The following is a 21812-nucleotide window of genomic DNA, read 5'->3' as shown; positions in this document are numbered from 1 at the left end:
CGACGACCAACTTTCTGATCCTGACTCTGGGAAAAATGTAAATAAATGCAGTTTTTTTTTCACCATTTTCGAACTCCTTCGTTCAGCGGCACTCCTGTAGTGGTGGAAACGGGCGTCGTCTGGACCGTGGTTCTGCCTAGCCGCAACCCCGAACCTCACCCACAACAAGGCCTAATGATGAAGACATGGCCTTGATAACGAGACAAACTTATTCTATATCTATTCTATTGAGATCGTTCTCGCCAATAGTGATTAGCTCAAGGAGCGACACTCTATTGCTGCAAAAACCCCAGCCATTCGTCAAGGCTTGGGAATAAAGATTTGATATATACGAAAGAAAAGCGACGTTACATTACGCCACCTTTGAAATCTTAATTTCCGCCGCACCTCTGCATTCGAGAGTTAGAAATGTTGGCGTTCGCTCGGAGTTGCATTGTGCTCGAATAACGGTACATCTCCTGTTCCTGGGGTCAGCCCGCGTGATTACATCTAGGACTGGAGTTGACTCATTAGTACGAGTGGAGGTTACTCGAGTGTCTCAGGGGGTAAATGTGCCGAGTGCATGGAAACTCACCGGTCGTAATATCAATGAATGACGTTTTGTACCAGGTACCCGAGTACTTCGGCGGGTACGGCGCACGAGTCGTTTTCTGGTTTGAGACCTCCGCCGTGACGGTGTATCGTCCTTTGCCTATGAACTGGCAGAAGTAGCCGCTGTAGGTTCCATCATATTCCTTAGTGTCGGGGTCTGGGAAAAAGTTCAGGAAAAACACATGATGACAGAAAGCGAGATAGTAAAAGGAAAAAGAATGTAATGAAAGCGTGAGTCTGGAAGAAAAAAGAGAGAGGAAGAAGGTGAGAAAGAGAAAGAGGAAGAAGGAAAGAAAGGGAGGAAGAAAGGCAGGAACATGGGAATACAGCAAACACAAAAAATAACTGACGTTATAGCGCGTTTCTGAGGGATCACGAACTTCAGTGACTGGTTACGTTAAAGAATCCGCATCGCGTGCCTCCGGCTTTACAGAATCAGTTATTAGATATTTAATAGAAATCATTGACACATAAAAAAAAAAGAAATTCGATAGTCTCGCATTCTCTCTTTATCGCGTTTTTTGATCTTTCCGTAGCATGATGTGCCCTTCAAAGTCAGGTGTTTGGTAATCTCTTCCACATTATTGTGCAGCTCAACACAAACAAGGGAGACAAAAAGAAACAGTACAAGGTCCGAGCACAGCCCTTGTTTTATGACGGAAGTCCAGCATTTTAGCCAATTTTAGAGTTACACTGTGGAAGAGGGCCGAATGTTTCTTACCAGACCTAACAATAGCTCTTACCTAGTCCGTTGTCATGAAGGCGGATCTTTATCGCGTGCGGATCGTTGTTCGGGCGGTTTACTGTGGCGACGACCACGGCGTCTATAACCGGCTTCTTGCCCTTGGTGACCTTCACATAGACGATCGCATCGTTGAACCTGTCCACGTGTTGTCTGTTCATCTCGCAGTGGACTCGTAACTGCTCGCCGTCTTTGTTTCTTGGTTCCGTCGCGACCCCGACGTTGACCTTCACTGGGGCCGGGGTGGAACTCCTCACGTGCAGTGTCCAGGTTCCAACCTTGTAGGCGCAAAAAAAGTGTGAGTAAGGATTTGTGATGCTGGTTGCTTTGTAATGCTTTTTAATGCTGGGGAGATTTTTTTCTTAGAAGGCGCTTCCACGACGGACCTTTCATCCGGTGATCTTTTTCATGGAGAGTTTATGTGCAAATGTTGCATATTAAGTGCACATCTCGACAGAGTTGACGAAGAAAACCCCATATTATCGTCACGTGTGAACACCCGTCAAAGAAATCTAGGCGTACAAAATGCTAGAAAAAATGGCGGACACCGTCATTGGAAACTGCTATGGGGGAAATTTCCGCGCGATTCACGTGCATGCGGCCTGCACTTGCGTGGGCAGTGAACGCAGAGTAGGTCAAGCAGGCTTGGACAGGGACAGGAATTCACAGGTGGCAGCTAGGAAGTCTGGAGGATATGGAGAGGAACGGAACAAGGTAAAAATATGGAAAGAGGTCGCAGCGAGAGCCAAAAGATGGACTGAAAGAAAGTGCCTGAGTGACAGCAGGAGGCAGAAACCTTAAATTAGGAGCGAGGGAGAGAGAGCACCCAGGTGCATACGGCTGGTGGCTCAAACATGAGGACGTGCACAGGACATACATGGTGTTTCACCTAAGACTTAACACAATTGTAAAATTAGGCTTTTTGAGCTTAAAGAGCGATTTCTTCCGTGTAGCATTGCCAGCGGTGTAGTAGACTAGTATACAGCTAAGACGTCCTAACTAGAAGGCTGTTCAATGTTGAGAGGCGCGTAGCCTACCCCAAGCAATATCCATACGAGTTTTCAGAATTTCGAAAAAGCGGTTACTATTGGCGCTGTGGCCCAACAAATTTGGGCTGCGTCGGGTCAAAAAACATGCGCTGTTGAGAAGCTTGCAGGCAAAGCGATCTCTGAAGCGGACGTAACTGGTGGATACAGCCAAAATTTGATGGGCCGCAGAACCGAGGGTAGCTGCGTTTTATAAATTCTAAAAAGTAATAACGATATTACTTACCGTGGGGTACACAGCTTTAAGCAATTGAGGAACCTTAGTAGTTAAAAGGATAACTAATGAATATTAGTTACCTAGCCTGCTTACTAGCACGTTTCAGATGTATTCTGATCCAGTACACGGCTGATAAAGGTATGCCGAAAAAACGCCCTTCTAACTCAAAACGCCTATTTATAAACCTTGCGTAAAGTCTTACGTGAAACACCCTGTATATACTTTACAACCATCATCTGTGTGTATGTGCGTGTGTGTATGTATGTGTGTCTGCGTGCGTGCGTGTTAAATGGCATGAACATTAATAAAGCCCCCTTAACCAGTAACCGAATTAGACCCCTATTAACTGTAAAAATTCTCCAGCGCACTGATTTAAGTAGTATACTTACCAATCCAGTTGAATCGAATTCCAAACTCAATTGCACATTCATGCTACTTCACTTCCATTCCTAGATTAAAACGCCATATATCTGAAACCGTCTAACGAATGACATTGAGCACGGATACCCAACACAGTGATTCAGAACAAAAAAAAATACTCCTTTTAAAAAACACAGAACATTAGACAATTACCACATTTACTAACAGAAACCACATCCAAACTATCAGACCACCTCGAGGTAAACCTTCTATATAATGAGCATAGCTTCAAACCTGTGGGTTCGTCAACACCGGAGTGACGGTGTGCTAATTAAGAAGCACTTCGCCCACATATCGCGGGTTCGGGCCGGAGCAAGCTCAGGGCACTGCCAGTGTTTGGTGCGCGCCTGCGCTCTCGCTCCGAAGGAAGGAAGGCGCAGTTATTTGAGAGCACAAGTGTTTATTACTCAGAAAGCTGCATTACATAACACTGCACTAATCCCCAGACCTCGGTGCAACCCATAGCCCCGCCGCAGCACCCGAAAGCGGGCCCGCGGAGCCGCGCGCGCAAAGACTACATACGCGCGTGACAGCACAGCTAAGGGCGATCGCACGCCGCGCGGCCAACCAAAGGGTTAAATAACGCGCAGCGCAACACGAGGAAGGATAGGGTATACGCGGAGCACATCTTGACGACGCAGGTCGCACATCGATGGCTTATCGCGCGTCGTCACCGGCAATGGCCGGCGATGACGGAGAACCAGCCAAATCAGGCCCTCCCGAATCCGGAGTGCGTCGGCGCCGCACAGGCGGGCTACACGACTCCGGAGGTTCGGGCCTGGACTCAAGCATACATACTAGATGCGCACGTTAAAGCACCCGCGTTCTTGGGCCCCCGGCAAAGGCCGGGGCACCCGGGAGCGAAACTCTACGCACCTTTCTGCTGCCCGAGTCGGTGGCGATCCCCCCGCTCATTTCCTGCTCGGGACCTCTCGCCGAAACAACGCCCCCCAACTGTCACTCGGTGTGACCCAATGGGGAAGCGAGGTCGAAGCGTTGGGAAGAACGGAAGGGAGGGTGATTTACTGCGGTTCTCGGAAGAGCTTCCCTTGCAAGGAAGGACAAGCAGCGCGGCTGCCCCCATTCCGCTCGCGGACACCCCACGGGGGGTCTCTCTAACGAACGAAACGGCAGAAGCGGGCGCACACTCGGGTAGGCCAAGAAGCTCAATCCCCCCATCCCCCTCTTCTTAAATGCCCCCGTCTCTCTGAAAACAGTGCAGTGTTATGTAATGCAGCTTTCTGTGTAATAAACACTTGTGCTCTCAAATAACTGCGCCTTCCTTCCTTCGGAGCGAGAGCGCAGGCGCGCACCAAACACTGGCAGTGCCCTGAGCTTGCTCCGGCCCGAACCCGCGATATGTGGGCGAAGTGCTACCTAATTAGCACACCGTCAGTCCGGTGTTGACGAACCCACATAATTGGCGCACCAACGTGGGGCAGTTCCTACCTTTGTAGTTACTGCATTCTGTTGCAAGCTTCAGGGCTAGTTAAGCCAGGTGGTAACGCGCATGAGACGCCTTTCTATCCTCCGTTGCGGGTAGTTAGGATCTGTTAGCAAACTTGCGAATTCGTAATTTCGGGTCGATGGATGCGTGAGAAAGGAACCTATATTCGGAACTAAAGTAATTCAGTCAGCCGCCTTTTGCGTGGATGCTATCGCGCTGGCGCCGAAGGGGACTACGCGTACGAGCTTCCCCGCGCCGCGCCGAGGAGTGGCACAGCAGAGGCCTGGCTTCGTAGGACGCTGTGTAAGGGCGGCAAAACTAGCCGGACTCCTCGGGAGTAGCTAGGATTATCTCCAGCCCAAAGAGCTTTTCAGGGCCCAGCACGGTGACCCCTTTCGCGTTTAGAATTCACGGTAGTCTCAGGGAGACAGTGCGTCGGAAAGTCGCTGGTATTGCGTCGCGCGCATGAGGCCGTGGAATTCTGTCTCTTGAGAGGGACCTGGCGCCGGAACGCTAGCATGTATTGCAGCGCGCGCCGAGGGGCCGAAGCCAGACGGAACTGGCGTCCCCGGGGCTTGCCCTGATGGGTCATGACGGCTCGTGCTGGAATATCGAGTCCGCCCAAGAGCATTGCAGTATCTCTTTCTAAATTAACAAAGTTCCTTCACGACCCACGGCTGTTGACGGTCTGTAAAGCGGACTGACCGCGAGAAGGCACTCGCCCTCGCTTTCGAGGTGTCGAGAGCCGATCCGCAGATTCCTCCTCTAGCGATACCCGCGAACCTTTGTTCCGCGGCGAGAGACAGGGTCGAAATGGCGCGAAAGGATCTTTCCTTTCTAAGCGCAGTTTTTCTCTCGTCTTGTTCGTGTCCTCTGTAGCGCACGGAGAAGTCAGGTTACGCTGCCGACTTGATCGCTCACTGTTGTGAGCGATATAGGTGATGCTGAGGTCCATTGATTTCATGTTTTGGCAAGCGGGCACGACCAAAGCATACGACCGCTTTCGGTTGTCTCTTCGGTGCCTCCTCAGACGACATTCATTTTTGTATTTTGTTCTGTGGTTGATATCGGACATCTTCGGTTGAGAGCTGAGCTCGGACTTTTACCAGCCTTCGCCGTGGCGAGGCCGTTCCGCGGCGTTCCCGGAGCGAGCTACTTCGCTGAGCCTTCAGCCCGATTTGTGAGTGGAAGAATGCTTGTTTCTTTTCTGTGCGGTGCTATGAATGTTTCAAAGTGTATTTTCGTGCTAAATGTTTCCCCTCTGTATAATGAGTTTTGAAGTGCTTTATTTTCTCGCATATGTACAGTGTAATATTGTAGATAAGCAATCGCATTTCTGTTCACTTCGGAAGAGGACCTTCTTTGTCTCATTGTGGCGCGAAGGGTCGTGTGCGGGGTGCCTTTTTTCCCGGAAGAGCCGGGAGGGCCTGTTGCTGTGGTGGGTGAAAAGCTTTCTTTTCCTCCATGCTTGGGCCGGTGCCTTCTTCCTTTCCACTGTGCCTGGTCGCGCGTAGCTGCTGCCGTTTGCGCCTCTCGCTCGCCAAGTGTTTCTAGAGATGTCGGAGAGGCCCGCACACGAATCCGTCGAACGGGGCCCAGATGTTGGAAGAGAAAGTAAAAAAAAAAAGAGCATGCCGAGAAGCCGCCGAGTGGTGTGCTTGTTAGCGACGTTTCCGAATGTGTGTGTGCTCGCAGTTAGTGTCTAAGTTGCTCGCAATCCTCCTTACCCCAGACCATTGTAGCGTCGTCGGGCGCTCGCCCGCTGGGGTGGGGGAAATTGTGTTTGTTTGTAAATACTTTTTCTTGTTCAGTGGCATTATTGCCCGTCAGGAGACTTGCAGTGTACAAGGGCCATGGAGTTGCCATGTTTATGCTTTAGTTTAGGGACGCCTGTCGCCGCTTCCTGGTTCCTTGAGTGCGTGTGCGCGAGTCCCAGGCTCGGCGGTATGTGCCAAGGCCGAATCAGCGGAACTTCAGAGGCAACCTGTGCGGGGTTGTCCGCACCGTGGCACTGCTGGGACGCCGTCTTCAGAGCATCGGGTGCCTGGAGAGGACCGCCATCGCGGCGCGACGACGCCGGGGTGAGCTGCTTCCGGAGCATATCGGTTGCCGTTCATCAGGACCGACCGATTCCGTCGGAGATATCGGCTCCGGCGGCTAGTAGTGTGGAAAGTTTTCGGGCGCCCTGTCGTGCGCGTTCTGATCATTGTGACAGCATGGACGCACGTATATCTATGTCAGATTTTAACTTATGTAATGATGTATAGCTATGATTTATGTACGCAGAGTGCATTGATTATGTGATGTTTGAGTGACCGCATTTGTGATTTTGTAAGGCGCGAATACTTTTGTGCCTTTATTGCGTAGTGTCGCATGCCTGATGTTTTGTCATTAGAATTCTCAGTAATGTTGTTGTAAGGGCTGGAGGTATGGAGAAAGGCTGGTAGCTCATTGATGCTAGCGAAAGGAATTCTGTGCTGTGTGGAGTGACCGTCGCTCTGTTTTCAGAGAGACGGGGGCATTTAAGAAGAGGGGGATGTGGGGATTGAGCTTCTTGGCCTACCCGAGTGTGCGCCCGCTTCTGCCGTTTCGTTCGTTAGAGAGACCCCCCGTGGGGTGTCCGCGAGCGGAATGGGGGCAGCCGCGCTGCTTGTCCTCCCTTGCAAGGGAAGCTCTTCCGAGAACTGCAGTAAATCACCCTCCCTTCCGTTCTTCCCAACGCTTCGACCTCGCTTCCCCATTGGGTCACACCGAGTGACAGTTGGGGGGCGTTGTTTCGGCGAGAGGTCCCGAGCGGGAAATGAGCGGGGAGATCGCCACCGACTCGGGCAGCAGAAAGGTGCGTAGAGTTTGGCTCCCGGGTGCCCCGGCCTTTGCCGGGGGCCCAAGAACGCGGGTGTTTTAACGTGCGCATCTAGTATGTATGCTTGAGTCCAGGCCCGAACCTCCGGAGTCGTGTAGCCCGCCTGTGCGGCGCCGACGCACTCCGGATTCGGGCGGGCCTGATTTGGCTGGTTCTCCGTCATCGCCGGCCATTGCCGGTGACGACGCGCGATAAGCCATCGATGTGCGACCTGCGTCGTCAAGATGTGCTGCGCGTATACCCTATCCTTCCTCGTGTTGCGCTGCGCGTTATTTAACCCTTTGGTTGGCCGCGCGGCGTGCGATCGCCCTTAGCTGTGCTTTCACGCGCTTATGTAGTCTTTACTTTGCGCGTGCGGCTCCGCGGGCCCGCTTTCGGGTGCTGCGGCGGGGCTATGGGTTGCACCGAGGTCTGGGGATTAGTGCAGTGTTATGTAATGCAGCTTTCTGTGTAATAAACACTTGTGCTCTCAAATAACTGCGCCTTCCTTCCTTCGGAGCGAGAGCGCAGGCGCGCACCAAACACTGGCAGTGCCCTGAGCTTGCTCCGGCCCGAACCCGCGATATGTGGGCGAAGTGCTTCTTAATTAGCACACCGTCACTCCGGTGTTGACGAACCCACAAACCTTTCACAAAACTACAAGGACCCAAGTAGACAATAAGTGAGGCAATAAAGCTTACAGCCACACAAATTTCCCTCCATCTTCTTGAAATTCTTCGACACCCGCCCACCAGTAGCCAACATACCGAATTCCGGCCCTCTCATCATGCTTATTGCATCTCCTAATTTTCATTACCTAAGCCAGCCCAGAAAAAAAAGTTATTTACGTTCATTATACAAACCATAGTATTACACCATAGTCACACCAGTGTATTTGGATTAGTCGGTAGATCACCGTACGAGAAATGCGGAGGTAATGGGGAGCGAATCCCACCGGCAACATGTGGTTGTCTTTCTTCTAGATCCTTATAATTTATTTGGTATCTAAAAATATTGATTTAGCTCCCAAAAATAAAGCAATACATAACAAGAAAAATAAATGGCAGTAGATTAACTCAGCTATGCCTGGATGTGCGTAGTGAAAGGTACGGTTAATCTTATCGTTTAGCTTGGTTATCTCCAAGGTTACAGCTTTATCGTTTAGCTCGGAACGTCTTGATCTTTAGGTTTTTTTGTTACCTATCGTTAAGTTATGGTTACATTAAATACTAGACAAGTTTAAAGTGTAACGCATTTATTTTCGAAGTCTTCATCTTGTTGTTTTTCAATTGCCACAAAGACGGCCCGATGGTCGGTGAGGTAGCAAGCCGCCGTCTCAATGCCTCCGACAGTACTTTGAGGCCTATGTTTGTCTCTGGCAAACCAGGTCGATCCTGGTTCCCCAAAGTATAGTCTGCATTCTGGGGTCGCTGGCCAGATCCAGGTTGAGCTTATCTTTAAATGAAACGTTAATCGAGTCAGGCGTCCTTTTAGTCTCCTGCCACGACACGCAGATCCTCGGCAATTCGACGCTTGGGGATACAGGTGGCCACTACTTCAATGGTTTCCCGGATAGAGTTGCTTGGTGACACGTACGCCGCTTCAACGGCCCGACCGCTTTCTACCAGCCGGAAGGCACACGCTTCAACGTTGGGAACTGCTGCGGTAGGCAACGGATTGGCGGTGATTCCTTCCTTGGCGTAGACGCAGACTCTGGCGTTATTTATCTGTATCTACTCGCCTGGCCGCGTCGTATTTACGACGCTTCTCGAGGCGTGCGGCTCGTTCATTCTCCGTCCCCTCGGCTCGCTGCTTGCTCTTGGTTTCGTACCGACGATGAAGCCTGGCTGCTTTCAGTCTCTCTGAGTCTCCATATCAGCCGACGAATCCCACCAAGCCGCCCCTTCTATATATACGATGCAACGCTGGCTCCTCCTCTGCTGTTGCCACGCGGTTGCACCGGCTCCTTGTCTGACGTCATGCCAGATGGCGCGGCGGGCGCCATCTTGCGAGCGGCGCTGCCAGCTGCGGTGGTTGCTAGGGAACGGCTCAGCTCGCGACCTGGCCATCGTATACCGATGTGGCACCGATGTGGCACGTATACGCAGTACTGATGGGCAACTTGCTCCGATTAAGGGCGTCTTCTACCAAATGACAAACTGGTGAAGAGCGTACAGATTTAAGCGGCCACTTACCATTGCCGGACTCGGTATGGCGATGGCTACTTGATCTCTGTTCGCCGTTTCATGGCAACCTTGGCACTGCTTCCCGCTGGGGTCAGTGAGGCTGGCGTGTATTCGCATGTTGCCAGAGCTTCTTCGCTTCACGTACACCACCGTCGAGTTTCCGACGGCGGCGTCCACTTGGAACTTCCTCGCAAGCGAACTCGTGAATTCTTCGTCGGCATCCACCAGCTGTTGAAGGAAGAGACCATCACGAAGAATTAAATGAATGCAGTCAGTCTCGGAGGTGGAAGTAGACGTCATACATAAATGAAGAAAAAAAGGAGGAAGCAAAAGCAGCTGCAGCGAAGGTTGGAGTGTATTCTGTACAGGTGGACACGAGAAAATCATCTGTTAGAAGCCGACGGCAAATTTTTGCGCGGCACCCGTCGATAGAACAAAGAACTTTCAAACGCTCGGCTTCGTCTTTATCAGCAGCCTGGACCTATCTTACTTTAAAACCGGCCAATTCATTAAAGGTCTTAGACGTGTATATCTGCAACAGACATATTAAATAACATGGAACAGGCGTGTCCTAAAGGGGGAAGGCAGTACAGGCCTTTACCAAGATTTTCTTAATTTGGAGAGCGATTACAAATATATAATTGGTGTGAGGTGCTTTTGTTGCGTGAAAAGAAAAAAAATGAATTCGACTTTACTCAAAGTAGTTTACTATATTTGTTGGTCCATTCACATGAAGACATAAAGCTAATGAAGCTGAATAAGATGGTAAAGCATTACGATGGTAGTACTTTACGATAAAAGCTAAATAAGATAAGCTTCCGAGCTAAAGCACACTTTGATTGTCTTTAAGTGCCCAGGGGCTCTTAAGGCTTCAATAAATGAAATGAGATGAAAATGTTTTCCGCACCAATTTGACTGCCTCTGTGGCACTGGTGACGCCGCCACTGAATTACGTTATGCATAACGACTAATTACTAAGTCACGACAAATTACTAAAATGTCTAATTGCTGATGAATTACTGAATACTAATTAACTGCTAATCAATGATGCTTAAGCTTCGCCTTTGGGGACGGAACGCGAGAGCGTGCTGCAGCGCTGCCGGTGGTGGTGGTGGTGAAAAACATTTATATACAGATGCACTTACAGAGGTTACGTACGAGCTGGCCCAGAAGGGGCGAGCCCTTACAAGTACTAGGTGGAGGTCACTAGTTCGGGACCCCAGTGGCATTGGCCGCCGCCCGGGCTCGCGCGACAGAGGCCCGTTGGGCGAGCAGGTCAAAGCAGCCGAGCAGGGTCGCCTCCCAGTCCTTAAAAACAGATGCTTGGGCAAGTTGGTAACTCATTTTCACCGGAACAGCGCGCACTAAGACACGGATACGAAGGGAGACACGAAGGGAGACGATCAGCGCTCGTGTGTGTCGTGTCTCCCTTTGTGTCCGTGTCTTAGTGCGCGCTGTTCCGGTGAAAACTCCCAGTCCTCCCGGGTTGGGTTGGGGTGAGGGGGTATAGCAGGGTTGGAGGGGCAGGCCCACACCATGTGGTAGATGTACGAAGTTTTCTCCGCACAGTGCGGACAGCTGCCCGAGAAAAAAGGGTCGAAGTGTTTCAGAGCTGCCGGGCACAGCAATGTATTAGAATACAGGCGGAGCAGAAGCCGCTCCTTCGCCTTTGAGAGACCTTTACACGGGTGGGGATAAAGACCGAGCCAGATTGATAGAGTATAACAATATCTTTGAAGGTGTAAGCTGGAATAAATTCGAGTTCCTGATCGTCGGGGTCGGAGGGCAATGTACGGTGAGAGAGCGCGCGGGCGGCGGCGTCAGGTGCCTCATTTCCCTCAAGGCCCATGTGATCAGGAGCCCAAACGATACGCCGGTGAGCGGGGTCCCCGGTGTAGACGCTGTTTTGGAGTATGCGGTAGGCTAGGTACGGTACCCAGCCCTGCTCGACGTTCCGACAGGCCCCTCACGAGTCGGAAATAATTGTTTTTGAAGTCGGATCAGATGCAGCCAACGCCATGGCGACCTCCTCCGCGTGTGTTATGTCACGGGCTCGGAAAGTAAGGCCGTTCACTGTTTTGGATTCGGGGACGACTGCGGCCGTGTACCATCCCCCATGGTGGGGGCCGGAGGCATCCACGTAGAATACGCCGGGTTTCGATCCATAGTGGCGGGCCAGGGCTTCCGCCCGCGCCAGGCGCCGGCCATTATGGTCCTCACGGTTCATGTTCGTGGGAAGAGGGCGCACGTGGAGGGCGCATCTCCACTGGGATGGAATACGTACGCGCTCTTCCATGAGAGTGGTGTGTTGGATGTGTAGACAGGCAAGGAGGCGGCGACCCGACGATGTCTTCGAGAGACGTGTGTATTGGTTGGTCAAGTGGGCTTCCCGGAGATCCCGAAATGTGTTCACCATGCCCAGCCCCAGGAGGCGCTTGTTGGAGGTGTTCACGGGGAGGTCCAGAGCCCGCTTAATAATTTTGCAGAGGATGACTTCGAGTGAATCCTCGTCTTGTTTCCGCAGGCGGAGGTATGGAGTCGAATATAGACTTCGACTGGTTACAAATGCATGCGGCAGCCGCAAGGCGTCCGTACATCGTAACCCCCCGCGCTTGTTAGAAACCCGGCGGACCAAGCGGCCCACCTGGTCCCCCACCTGACGGAGTTTGGCCAATGTTGTTTCCGACCGTCTGTGTTGGTGTATAAAGAGACCCAGTACCCGGACTTCGGCATTTTCAGGCATTGGACCTGTCTCAAGAGACAATGAAATTTTGGCTGTGCACTTTGGTGAGGGGTGTATGTGCACAAATTCAGACTTTTGGGTGGAGCATTGGAGGCCGCAGCGGCGAGCATAACTGCCCACTGTGGTCGCCGCCTCCTGCAGGTTGGCCTGAATGTCTCCGAGGGAACCCTGTGTGGCCTACAGGGTGATGTCATCGGCATACAGCGCATGCTTCACACCGGCGACAGCGCCCAGCTGGGCCGGTAGGTGCATCATAGCCAGATTGAATAACAGGGGAGAAAGCACCGTGCCCTGTGGTGTACCCCTTGTTCCTAAATGAAAAGGGCCATGTTCCTTATCCTGGATTCGAATGTAAGATTGTCTGTCGGTAAAAAATTGCCGAATGTTTCTGTCGCAGTTAGTTTGAGAGAGATGAGTGAGAGTGATCTCGTGAGTAACGTTGTCGAATGCTCCGTTCAAATCCAAGGCGAGCACGACCTTGTCATTGTGAGGGCATTCGACGGGGTCGAGAACAGCCCGATTGAGTTGTAGCAGGACATCCTGTGCAGATCTGCGTGGGCGAAACCCGAACATGGTGTCTGCGAAAAGCTGTTTGGATTCCATGACCTCGGACAACCTGTCGCGTACCATCGTCTCCGTGAGTTTGCCCACACAGGAAGTTAGAGAGATGGGACGGAGGTTGTCCGTGTTGATGGCCTTGCCAGCTTTAGGGATGAAGGTGACCAGGGCGGTCTTAAAAGCGATGGGGATTGGCAGTTCGCCAAGCCAAATTGAGTTAATGTATTTCAATAAAGACAGGTAAACCGGGTCAGGGAGGTTGGCTAACAATTTGACAAATTTTGTCTCGACCAGGAGAGGTGCCACGTTTCATTTTTGCCAGGGCCGCCCTCAGGTCATGGAGCTGAAACGGTTGATCCAGCTCAACGTTCTCAGAGCATGCATAAGAGTACGCCGGCCCGCGGGGCCCTGGGTGTTGCACAAGTACTGGACCCGGAGCTTGTGCGCCAACTGAGTTGTGTTGCCCTGAAAGCTGTATATTGCTCTTTGGAGGTGTCTGAGTTTCTGTACATGTTTGTGTTGGATCAATTAGTGCGCGAAAGAGTCGCCACGTGTTCCGGCTTGACATCTTGGTTGGTTTGGTTGGTTCATGGGGTTTAACGTCCCAAAGCGACTAAGGCTATGAGAGACGCCGTAGTGGAGGGCTCCGGAAATTTCGACCACCTGGGGTTCTTTAACGTGCACTGACATCGCACAGTACACGGGCCTCGAATTTCTCCTCCAAAGAAATTCAGCCGCCGCGGACGGGATCGAACCCGCGTCTTTCGGGCCAGCAGCCGAGCGAGCACCATAGCCACTGAGATACCGCGGCGGCTCCGGCGGCCGCGCGGCCATGTTGCATCGGGCCACCCATTTGGAGACGGCGAGTTGGGCCGCATACTCAGGCGCTCGTTGAGCGAGCTCAGCGATACGAGCTTTATGTTTCTTGTGCTTTTGCCGGCGCCACTGACGGACAAGGCAATGCCGGGCCTTCCAGAGGTGGAGCAGGTGGTTGTCCACATCCGAGAGCACCTCTGAGAGCTGAATTTGAGTTTGGAGGAGCGAAGGCCAGAGACCAATTGTTCTGACCAAGATTGGTAGCCTTGGTCATGTATGGGTTCGCAGAGTTATAATTTTGCCTGAACTTGGTCCAATCTGGGAGCCGGGGTTGTGTTGTTGGTCGCGCCGGGTAGTCCACAGAGCGCCACCATCCTTTCGGCGCGATGCCTTGCCTTTGGAGCCCAACGGTTTTTGAGGAAAGGAAATGGAGCAGTAATTCTCTGCCATCTCGGTGGACACCTAAAACGCACCGTACAGGAAGGGTGGAAGTGGGAGTGAAAGAAGAGATAAATGGCGGAAAAAACAGCGCAAACTAAGACAGAAAACACAGAAAAGAGGGGAGACACTACAAGCGCTGAACAAAAAGGAGCCCACTGTACAAGAAATTAACTGTAGCAAAGCAGACATTTGGGCTAGTTGGTTTGAATTCATGGTGGAAAAAACAGCGCAAACTAAGACAGAAAACAAAGAAAAGAGGGGAGACACTACAACAAAAAGAAGAGCCCACTGTACAAGAAATTAACTGTAGCAAAGCAGACATTTGGGCTAGTTGGTGTGAATTCATGGTGGAAAAAACAGCGCAAACTAAGACAGAAAACAAAGAAAAGAGGGGAGACACTACAACAAAAAGGAGAGCCCACTGTACAAGAAATTAACTGTAGCAAAGCAGACATTTGGGCTAGTTGGTGTGAATTCATGGTGGAAAAAACAGCGCAAACTAAGACAGAAAACACAGTAAAGAGGGGAGACACTACAACAAAAAGGAGAGCCCACTGTACAAGAAATTAACTGTAGCAAAGCAGACATTTGGGCTAGTTGGTGTGAATTCATGGTGGAAAAAACAGCGAAAACTAAGACAGAAAACACAGTAAAGAGGGGAGACACTACAACAAAAAGGAGAGCCCACTGTACAAGAAATTAACTGTAGCAAAGCAGACATTTGGGCTAGTTGGTGTGAATTCATGGTGGAAAAAACAGCGAAAACTAAGACAGAAAACACAGTAAAGAGGGGAGACACTACAACAAAAAGGAGAGCCCACTGTACAAGAAATTAACTGTAGCAAAGCAGACATTTGGGCTAGTTGGTGTGAATTCATGGTGGAAAAAACAGCGAAAACTAAGACAGAAAACACAGTAAAGAGGGGAGACACTACAACAAAAAGGAGAGCCCACTGTACAAGAAATTAACTGTAGCAAAGCAGACATTTGGGCTAGTTGGTGTGAATTCATGGTGGAAAAAACAGCGAAAACTAAGACAGAAAACACAGTAAAGAGGGGAGACACTACAACAAAAAGGAGAGCCCACTGTACAAGAAATTAACTGTAGCAAAGCAGACATTTGGGCTAGTTGGTGTGAATTCATGGTGGAAAAAACAGCGAAAACTAAGACAGAAAACACAGTAAAGAGGGGAGACACTACAACAAAAAGGAGAGCCCACTGTACAAGAAATTAACTGTAGCAAAGCAGACATTTGGGCTAGTTGGTGTGAATTCATGGTGGAAAAAACAGCGAAAACTAAGACAGAAAACACAGTAAAGAGGGGAGACACTACAACAAAAAGGAGAGCCCACTGTACAAGAAATTAACTGTAGCAAATCAGACATTTGGGCTAGTTGGTGTGAATTCATGGTGGAAAAAACAGCGAAAACTAAGACAGAAAACACAGTAAAGAGGGGAGACACTACAACAAAAAGGAGAGCCCACTGTACAAGAAATTAACTGTAGCAAAGCAGACATTTGGGCTAGTTGGTGTGAATTCATGGTGGAAAAAACAGCGAAAACTAAGACAGAAAACACAGTAAAGAGGGGAGACACTACAACAAAAAGGAGAGCCCACTGTACAAGAAATTAACTGTAGCAAAGCAGACATTTGGGCTAGTTGGTGTGAATTCATGGTGGAAAAAACAGCGAAAACTAAGACAGAAAACACAGTAAAGAGGGGAGACACTACAACAAAAAGGAGAGCCCACTGTACAAGAAATTAACTGTAGCAAAGCAGACATTTGGGCTAGTTGGTGTGAATTCATGGTGGAAAAAACAGCGAAAACTAAGACAGAAAACACAGTAAAGAGGGGAGACACTACAACAAAAAGGAGAGCCCACTGTACAAGAAATTAACTGTAGCAAAGCAGACATTTGGGCTAGTTGGTGTGAATTCATGGTGGAAAAAACAGCGAAAACTAAGACAGAAAACACAGTAAAGAGGGGAGACACTACAACAAAAAGGAGAGCCCACTGTACAAGAAATTAACTGTAGCAAAGCAGACATTTGGGCTAGTTGGTGTGAATTCATGGTGGAAAAAACAGCGAAAACTAAGACAGAAAACACAGTAAAGAGGGGAGACACTACAACAAAAAGGAGAGCCCACTGTACAAGAAATTAACTGTAGCAAAGCAGACATTTGGGCTAGTTGGTGTGAATTCATGGTGGAAAAAACAGCGAAAACTAAGACAGAAAACACAGTAAAGAGGGGAGACACTACAACAAAAAGGAGAGCCCACTGTACAAGAAATTAACTGTAGCAAAGCAGACATTTGGGCTAGTTGGTGTGAATTCATGGTGGAAAAAACAGCGAAAACTAAGACAGAAAACACAGTAAAGAGGGGAGACACTACAACAAAAAGGAGAGCCCACTGTACAAGAAATTAACTGTAGCAAAGCAGACATTTGGGCTAGTTGGTGTGAATTCATGGTGGAAAAAACAGCGAAAACTAAGACAGAAAACACAGTAAAGAGGGGAGACACTACAACAAAAAGGAGAGCCCACTGTACAAGAAATTAACTGTAGCAAAGCAGACATTTGGGCTAGTTGGTGTGAATTCATGGTGGAAAAAACAGCGAAAACTAAGACAGAAAACACAGTAAAGAGGGGAGACACTACAACAAAAAGGAGAGCCCACTGTACAAGAAATTAACTGTAGCAAAGCAGACATTTGGGCTAGTTGGTGTGAATTCATGGTGGAAAAAACAGCGAAAACTAAGACAGAAAACACAGTAAAGAGGGGAGACACTACAACAAAAAGGAGAGCCCACTGTACAAGAAATTAACTGTAGCAAAGCAGACATTTGGGCTAGTTGGTGTGAATTCATGGTGGAAAAAACAGCGCAAAACTAAGACAGAAAACACAGTAAAGAGGGGAGACACTACAACAAAAAGGAGAGCCCACTGTACAAGAAATTAACTGTAGCAAATCAGACATTTGGGCTAGTTGGTGTGAATTCATGGTGGAAAAAACAGCGAAAACTAAGACAGAAAACACAGTAAAGAGGGGAGACACTACAACAAAAAGGAGAGCCCACTGTACAAGAAATTAACTGTAGCAAAGCAGACATTTGGGCTAGTTGGTGTGAATTCATGGTGGAAAGCGCAAACTAAGACAGAAAACAAAGAAAAGAGGGGAGATACTACAACAAAAAGGAGAGCCCACTGTACAAGAAATTAACTGTAGCAAAGCAGACATTTGGGCTAGTTGGTGTGAATTCATGGTGGAAAAAACAGCGCAAACTAAGACAGAAAACAAAGAAAAGAGGGGAGACACTACAACAAAAAGGAGAGCCCACTGTACAAGAAATTAACTGTAGCAAATCAGACATTTGGGCTAGTTGGTGTGAATTCGTGGTGGAAAAAACAGCGCAAACTAAGACAGAAAACAAAGAAAAGAGGGGAGACACTACAACAAAAAGGAGAGCCCACTGTACAAGAAATTAACTGTAGCAAATCAGACATTTGGGCTAGTTGGTGTGAATTCATGGTGGAAAAAACAGCGCAAACTAAGACAGAAAACAAAGAAAAGAGGGGAGACACTACAACAAAAAGGAGAGCCCACTGTACAAGAAATTAACTGTAGCAAATCAGACATTTGGGCTAGTTGGTGTGAATTCGTGGTGGAAAAAACAGCGCAAACTAAGACAGAAAACAAAGAAAAGAGGGGAGATACTACAACAAAAAGGAGAGCCCACTGTACAAGAAATTAACTGTAGCAAAGCAGACATTTGGGCTAGTTGGTGTGAATTCATGGTGGAAAAAACAGCGCAAACTAAGACAGAAAACAAAGAAAAGAGGGGAGACACTACAACAAAAAGGAGAGCCCACTGTACAAGAAATTAACTGTAGCAAAGCAGACATTTGGGCTAGTTGGTGTGAATTCATGGTGGAAAAAACAGCGCAAACTAAGACAGAAAACAAAGAAAAGAGGGGAGATACTACAACAAAAAGGAGAGCCCACTGTACAAGAAATTAACTGTAGCAAAGCAGACATTTGGGCTAGTTGGTGTGAATTCATGGTGGAAAAAACAGCGCAAACTAAGACAGAAAACACAGTAAAGAGGGGGGACACTACAAGCAAAAAGGAGAGCCCACTGTACAAGAAATTAACTGTAGCAAATCAGACATTTGGGCGAGTTGGTGTGAATTCATGGTGGAAAAAACAGCGCAAACTAAGACAGAAAACACAGAAAAGAGGAGTAGTGTCTCCCCTCTTTTCTGTGTTTTCTGTCTTAGTTTGCGCTGTTTTTTCCACCATGAATTCACACCAACTAGCCCAAATGTCTGCTTTGCACGAGAGGTAAAGATGAATGAAAAAAGAAGAAAATGAAAATTGCATTTGACGAACGTAACGCAGTAACTGTCTCACATGTCTCGGTTGACACCCGTCAAAAGAGTGACACCTCTGCTGACAAGCTTCTGCCGTCAGCCTCCTGTCGACAACGATGAGGTATTAAAGGCTTTCACCTTAAAAGAGGAAACATTCCAGTTGCTGTCATGGACCCCTAGTCTTGTGTAGTAAATGTTCAGCGCGTAAGTCTACGACCGTTTTGGCTACAGCTCTATGGTCCTTGGAGGCGTACAGTTCCTTTGCTACAGCTATTAAAAGACCCTAATTATAGTATAGAGCGCACTGCCACTGCCACCGCACGACGTCAGCGCCAGTGCACACGCATCGATAGCACAGGGCGACCGCACATGAGCACTGGAGACTGGCTGTATGGAGCAGCGGTGGCGCCCTCTGCTCTTTGTTTCTCACTGTCAGAATATGCTCAAGACATTGGAAAACGTCGGCCAGCATGCGGAATTCATCTGTTTGTGTCAGCAGCCGAACGGTGACTGTGATGTCGCAAGTCGAGCTGACGTTAAGTGCCGCCTGCAAGAGTTCCTCCATATAATCGCCATCCTGTCCCCGCAGCCGGAATTAGCGAGTGGACCGACAGCTATTAGACATAATGTATTTCGAGGCATAATAAATGAACAATAAAATAAGCCTCTCCCGCACCACTACTGTATCGCGGGTTCAAGCCAATCAAAATAAATGAATTGGCCCGTAGGCAATTGTAATTTCACCACCCGAAGTTGCAAAGAAATCAGTTTTTTTCGCACGCACACAAACGATTGGCGCGCGTATCATCTTTGCACGGCGCCATGTATCTCTTCACACTCAAGGAAATCACCGCCGAAGTCAGTGGTCACCTTCATGCTTTTTGAAACGTCCAACGCCAGCGCAACGGGCCCGGTGAGGTTGTCGTCCGGCTGTGCTTCATCGAAGGTCACCTCGATTCGCTTGGACATGTCCGGCCTTGGGAGGCTGGAATAAGAAAACAATTCGCATTCATTCTTTCCTTCGTCCGCGTGCTCAGCAGCGCGTGCAATCATTTGTGACGATTCCAAAGAATAATAAGAGCCGCATCATTCGTGCAGGCAACTTTAAGAAATGTAGTTCGTCAGAGCCATTGAACTCTTATCTATATTGGTACTTTTGCACAGCAGCCTTTTATTTTAATTGCCGCGAATATCACTGATAAGTATACAGGTACAAGAAATGGGTTGGAAAACAGGCCACGCTAAATAACAAAATTTCTTTTCACATCGGCGCCGAATTTATAAACTACCTAAACATTCACGCGCGCCTCTCGATTGCATAGTCGGACGCAGTATTTGAGTGATTGATTATTAAGTTGTGTCTTTTAATGTGAAGTGTTTTTTTTTTCTTTTTTTTACTTCCTCTCTCGGATTTCGCGTTGTATCCGGACGTCGGGCGCACCGCATATGCGGTCAGGCGCTCGGCTTGCAAGAGCTCGCTCGACGAGCGAGGGTCCATTGGGGTAGCGCTGCTGTACCGAAATTGAATAAAACGTCGAGTCACAAGAGATGTGCTCTCGCTGGCCACCACGAACCACTGAAGAGGAGCTCACTTACAAAATAATTCAGGGGGCACTTTGCTGACCTGTGAGGCGAAAGCCTTAAGCGTGGCGTTGCTGCTTGTGCCACTGATGTGTGATAAAACGTTAAGCTTCGTATCTAATTAAATATTTGTTTTAAATATTTGGGCGTAACGATTACAGAACATATAAGCTGGGCCGCTCATGTTGACAATATCTGCTCCTCGGCGCGCCGCAAACTCGGCCATTTAATACACCGGCTCAAATACTGCCCCTCCCATGTAAAGCTTCTGGCCTACAACACACTGACCAAACCTAGATTGCAGTACGCATGCGAGGTTTGGGACCCTTTCACTAAAGAAAGCATTAGCAAACTTGAACGGATTCAAAGATCCGCAATTCGCTTCATATATAACCGGTACCGTCGACATGACTCCCCATCTGAATTAATGAGAATCAACAACATCAAACCCTTAGAGTACTGGAGAAAGCTAGCAAGAATTAAATTCCTCTTTAAACTCTACCATTCTCAGTTCCGTCCTGACCCTTCATTGTATATGAAACCTTCAACAACTAGAGTAACAAGGCATTGCCATCCGCATAAATTATCTCCTTTGTTTGCCCGCACCAATAACTTAAAATATTCTTTCTTTCCTTGAACTATAGCAGAATGGAACAACCTACCCCCTCATGTGTCTGTATCCGAAAATGTGCTTTCCGCCATTGAACAAGTACCTGACCGTTAACTATTGTCTCTTCTTTGTTGCGATTTGTTTTATCATCATGCTCCGTACTTACTACATCGCTTCTACCGAATTCAGCTGTTGGCGTCGTCTTCTGCTGGTCGTCGGAGTTCTCTATGTTTATCCCACTCCTGCTTGGGCCTTAACGGCCTGCAGTATTGTATAAATAAATAAATAAATAAATAAATAAATAAATAAATAAATAAATAAATAAATAAATAAATAAATAAATAAATAAATAAATAAATAAATAAATAAATAAATAAATAAATAAATAAATAAATAGATAAATAAATAAATAAATAAATAAATAAATAAATAGATAAATAAATAAATAAATAAATAAATAAATAAATAAATAAATAAATAAATAAATAAATAAATAAATAAATAAATAAATAAATAAATAAATAAATAAATAAATAAATAAATAAATAAATAAATAAATAAATAAATAAATAAATAAATAAATAAATAGAATCTGGACCACCCAGGGGAGCCTTGGGGACATGGAGGACCGACCGCCTTCAGCAGGCCGCCGCTTCCATAGCCGTTGCGTATGCTATTGACTGCAGGCTCCAATGGGCTCCAACAAAATCGGAGCTTCTACATGTCAGAGCGAACCCGAAAGATAGGACAGCAATACACAACCCTTTCTGTCAGGAGGTCCTGTTAGAGAGGTGGAGGAGGTCTGGATTCTGCGCCTCTTCATTCCCCACAGATTCATGCCTGACTCCACTATTGCTGAACTCCAGAGGGTAGGCGAACAGGTTGGGTGCATGATCCGCCGCGTTTCCAACAGGCGGCGTGGTGTGCGGGGCAAGGAAGCGCTTCGGCTCGTCTATGCCTTCGTGATTGGCCGCATCCTCTAGGCTGTGCCGTACCTTCACACTGCTAAGAAAGACGACGCGCGAATAGACGTGATCATCCGCAAGGCAACTAAGTGAGCTCTGGGTCTCCCGGTGGTTACCTCTAATGCCAAACGCAAGGCAATGGGGGTGCTAAACTGCTACCAGGAGCTGCGGGAGGCCCACCTCATGAACCAATACACGCGGCTCTTGCAGACGGCCCCCGGGCGCCACCT

General features: G+C 48.4%; 1 protein-coding gene across 1 annotated transcript in view; it reads right to left on the bottom strand.

Moving 5' to 3' along the window:
• The window catches only part of LOC149335547 (calcium-activated chloride channel regulator 3A-1-like), a 54864-nt gene that overhangs the window by 12023 nt on the left and 21029 nt on the right, over nt 1–21812 (bottom strand). Inside the window, exons 7-10 of the mRNA XM_089553965.1 lie at nt 19297–19411; nt 9501–9719; nt 1335–1611; nt 575–748 (exon numbers count right to left, since the gene is read on the bottom strand). Coding sequence (XP_089410091.1) covers nt 575–748; nt 1335–1611; nt 9501–9719; nt 19297–19411 — 785 coding nt within the window. The remainder of the gene's footprint in view (nt 1–574; nt 749–1334; nt 1612–9500; nt 9720–19296; nt 19412–21812) is intronic.

Source organism: Amblyomma mixtum, chromosome 7 (genome assembly GCF_055824585.1).
Source record: "Amblyomma mixtum isolate Tamu chromosome 7, ASM5582458v1, whole genome shotgun sequence".
Lineage (NCBI taxonomy): Eukaryota > Metazoa > Arthropoda > Arachnida > Ixodida > Ixodidae > Amblyomma > Amblyomma mixtum.
Note: the sequence above shows the minus strand (reverse complement) of the source record. Positions and strands in the feature narration are given on the sequence as shown.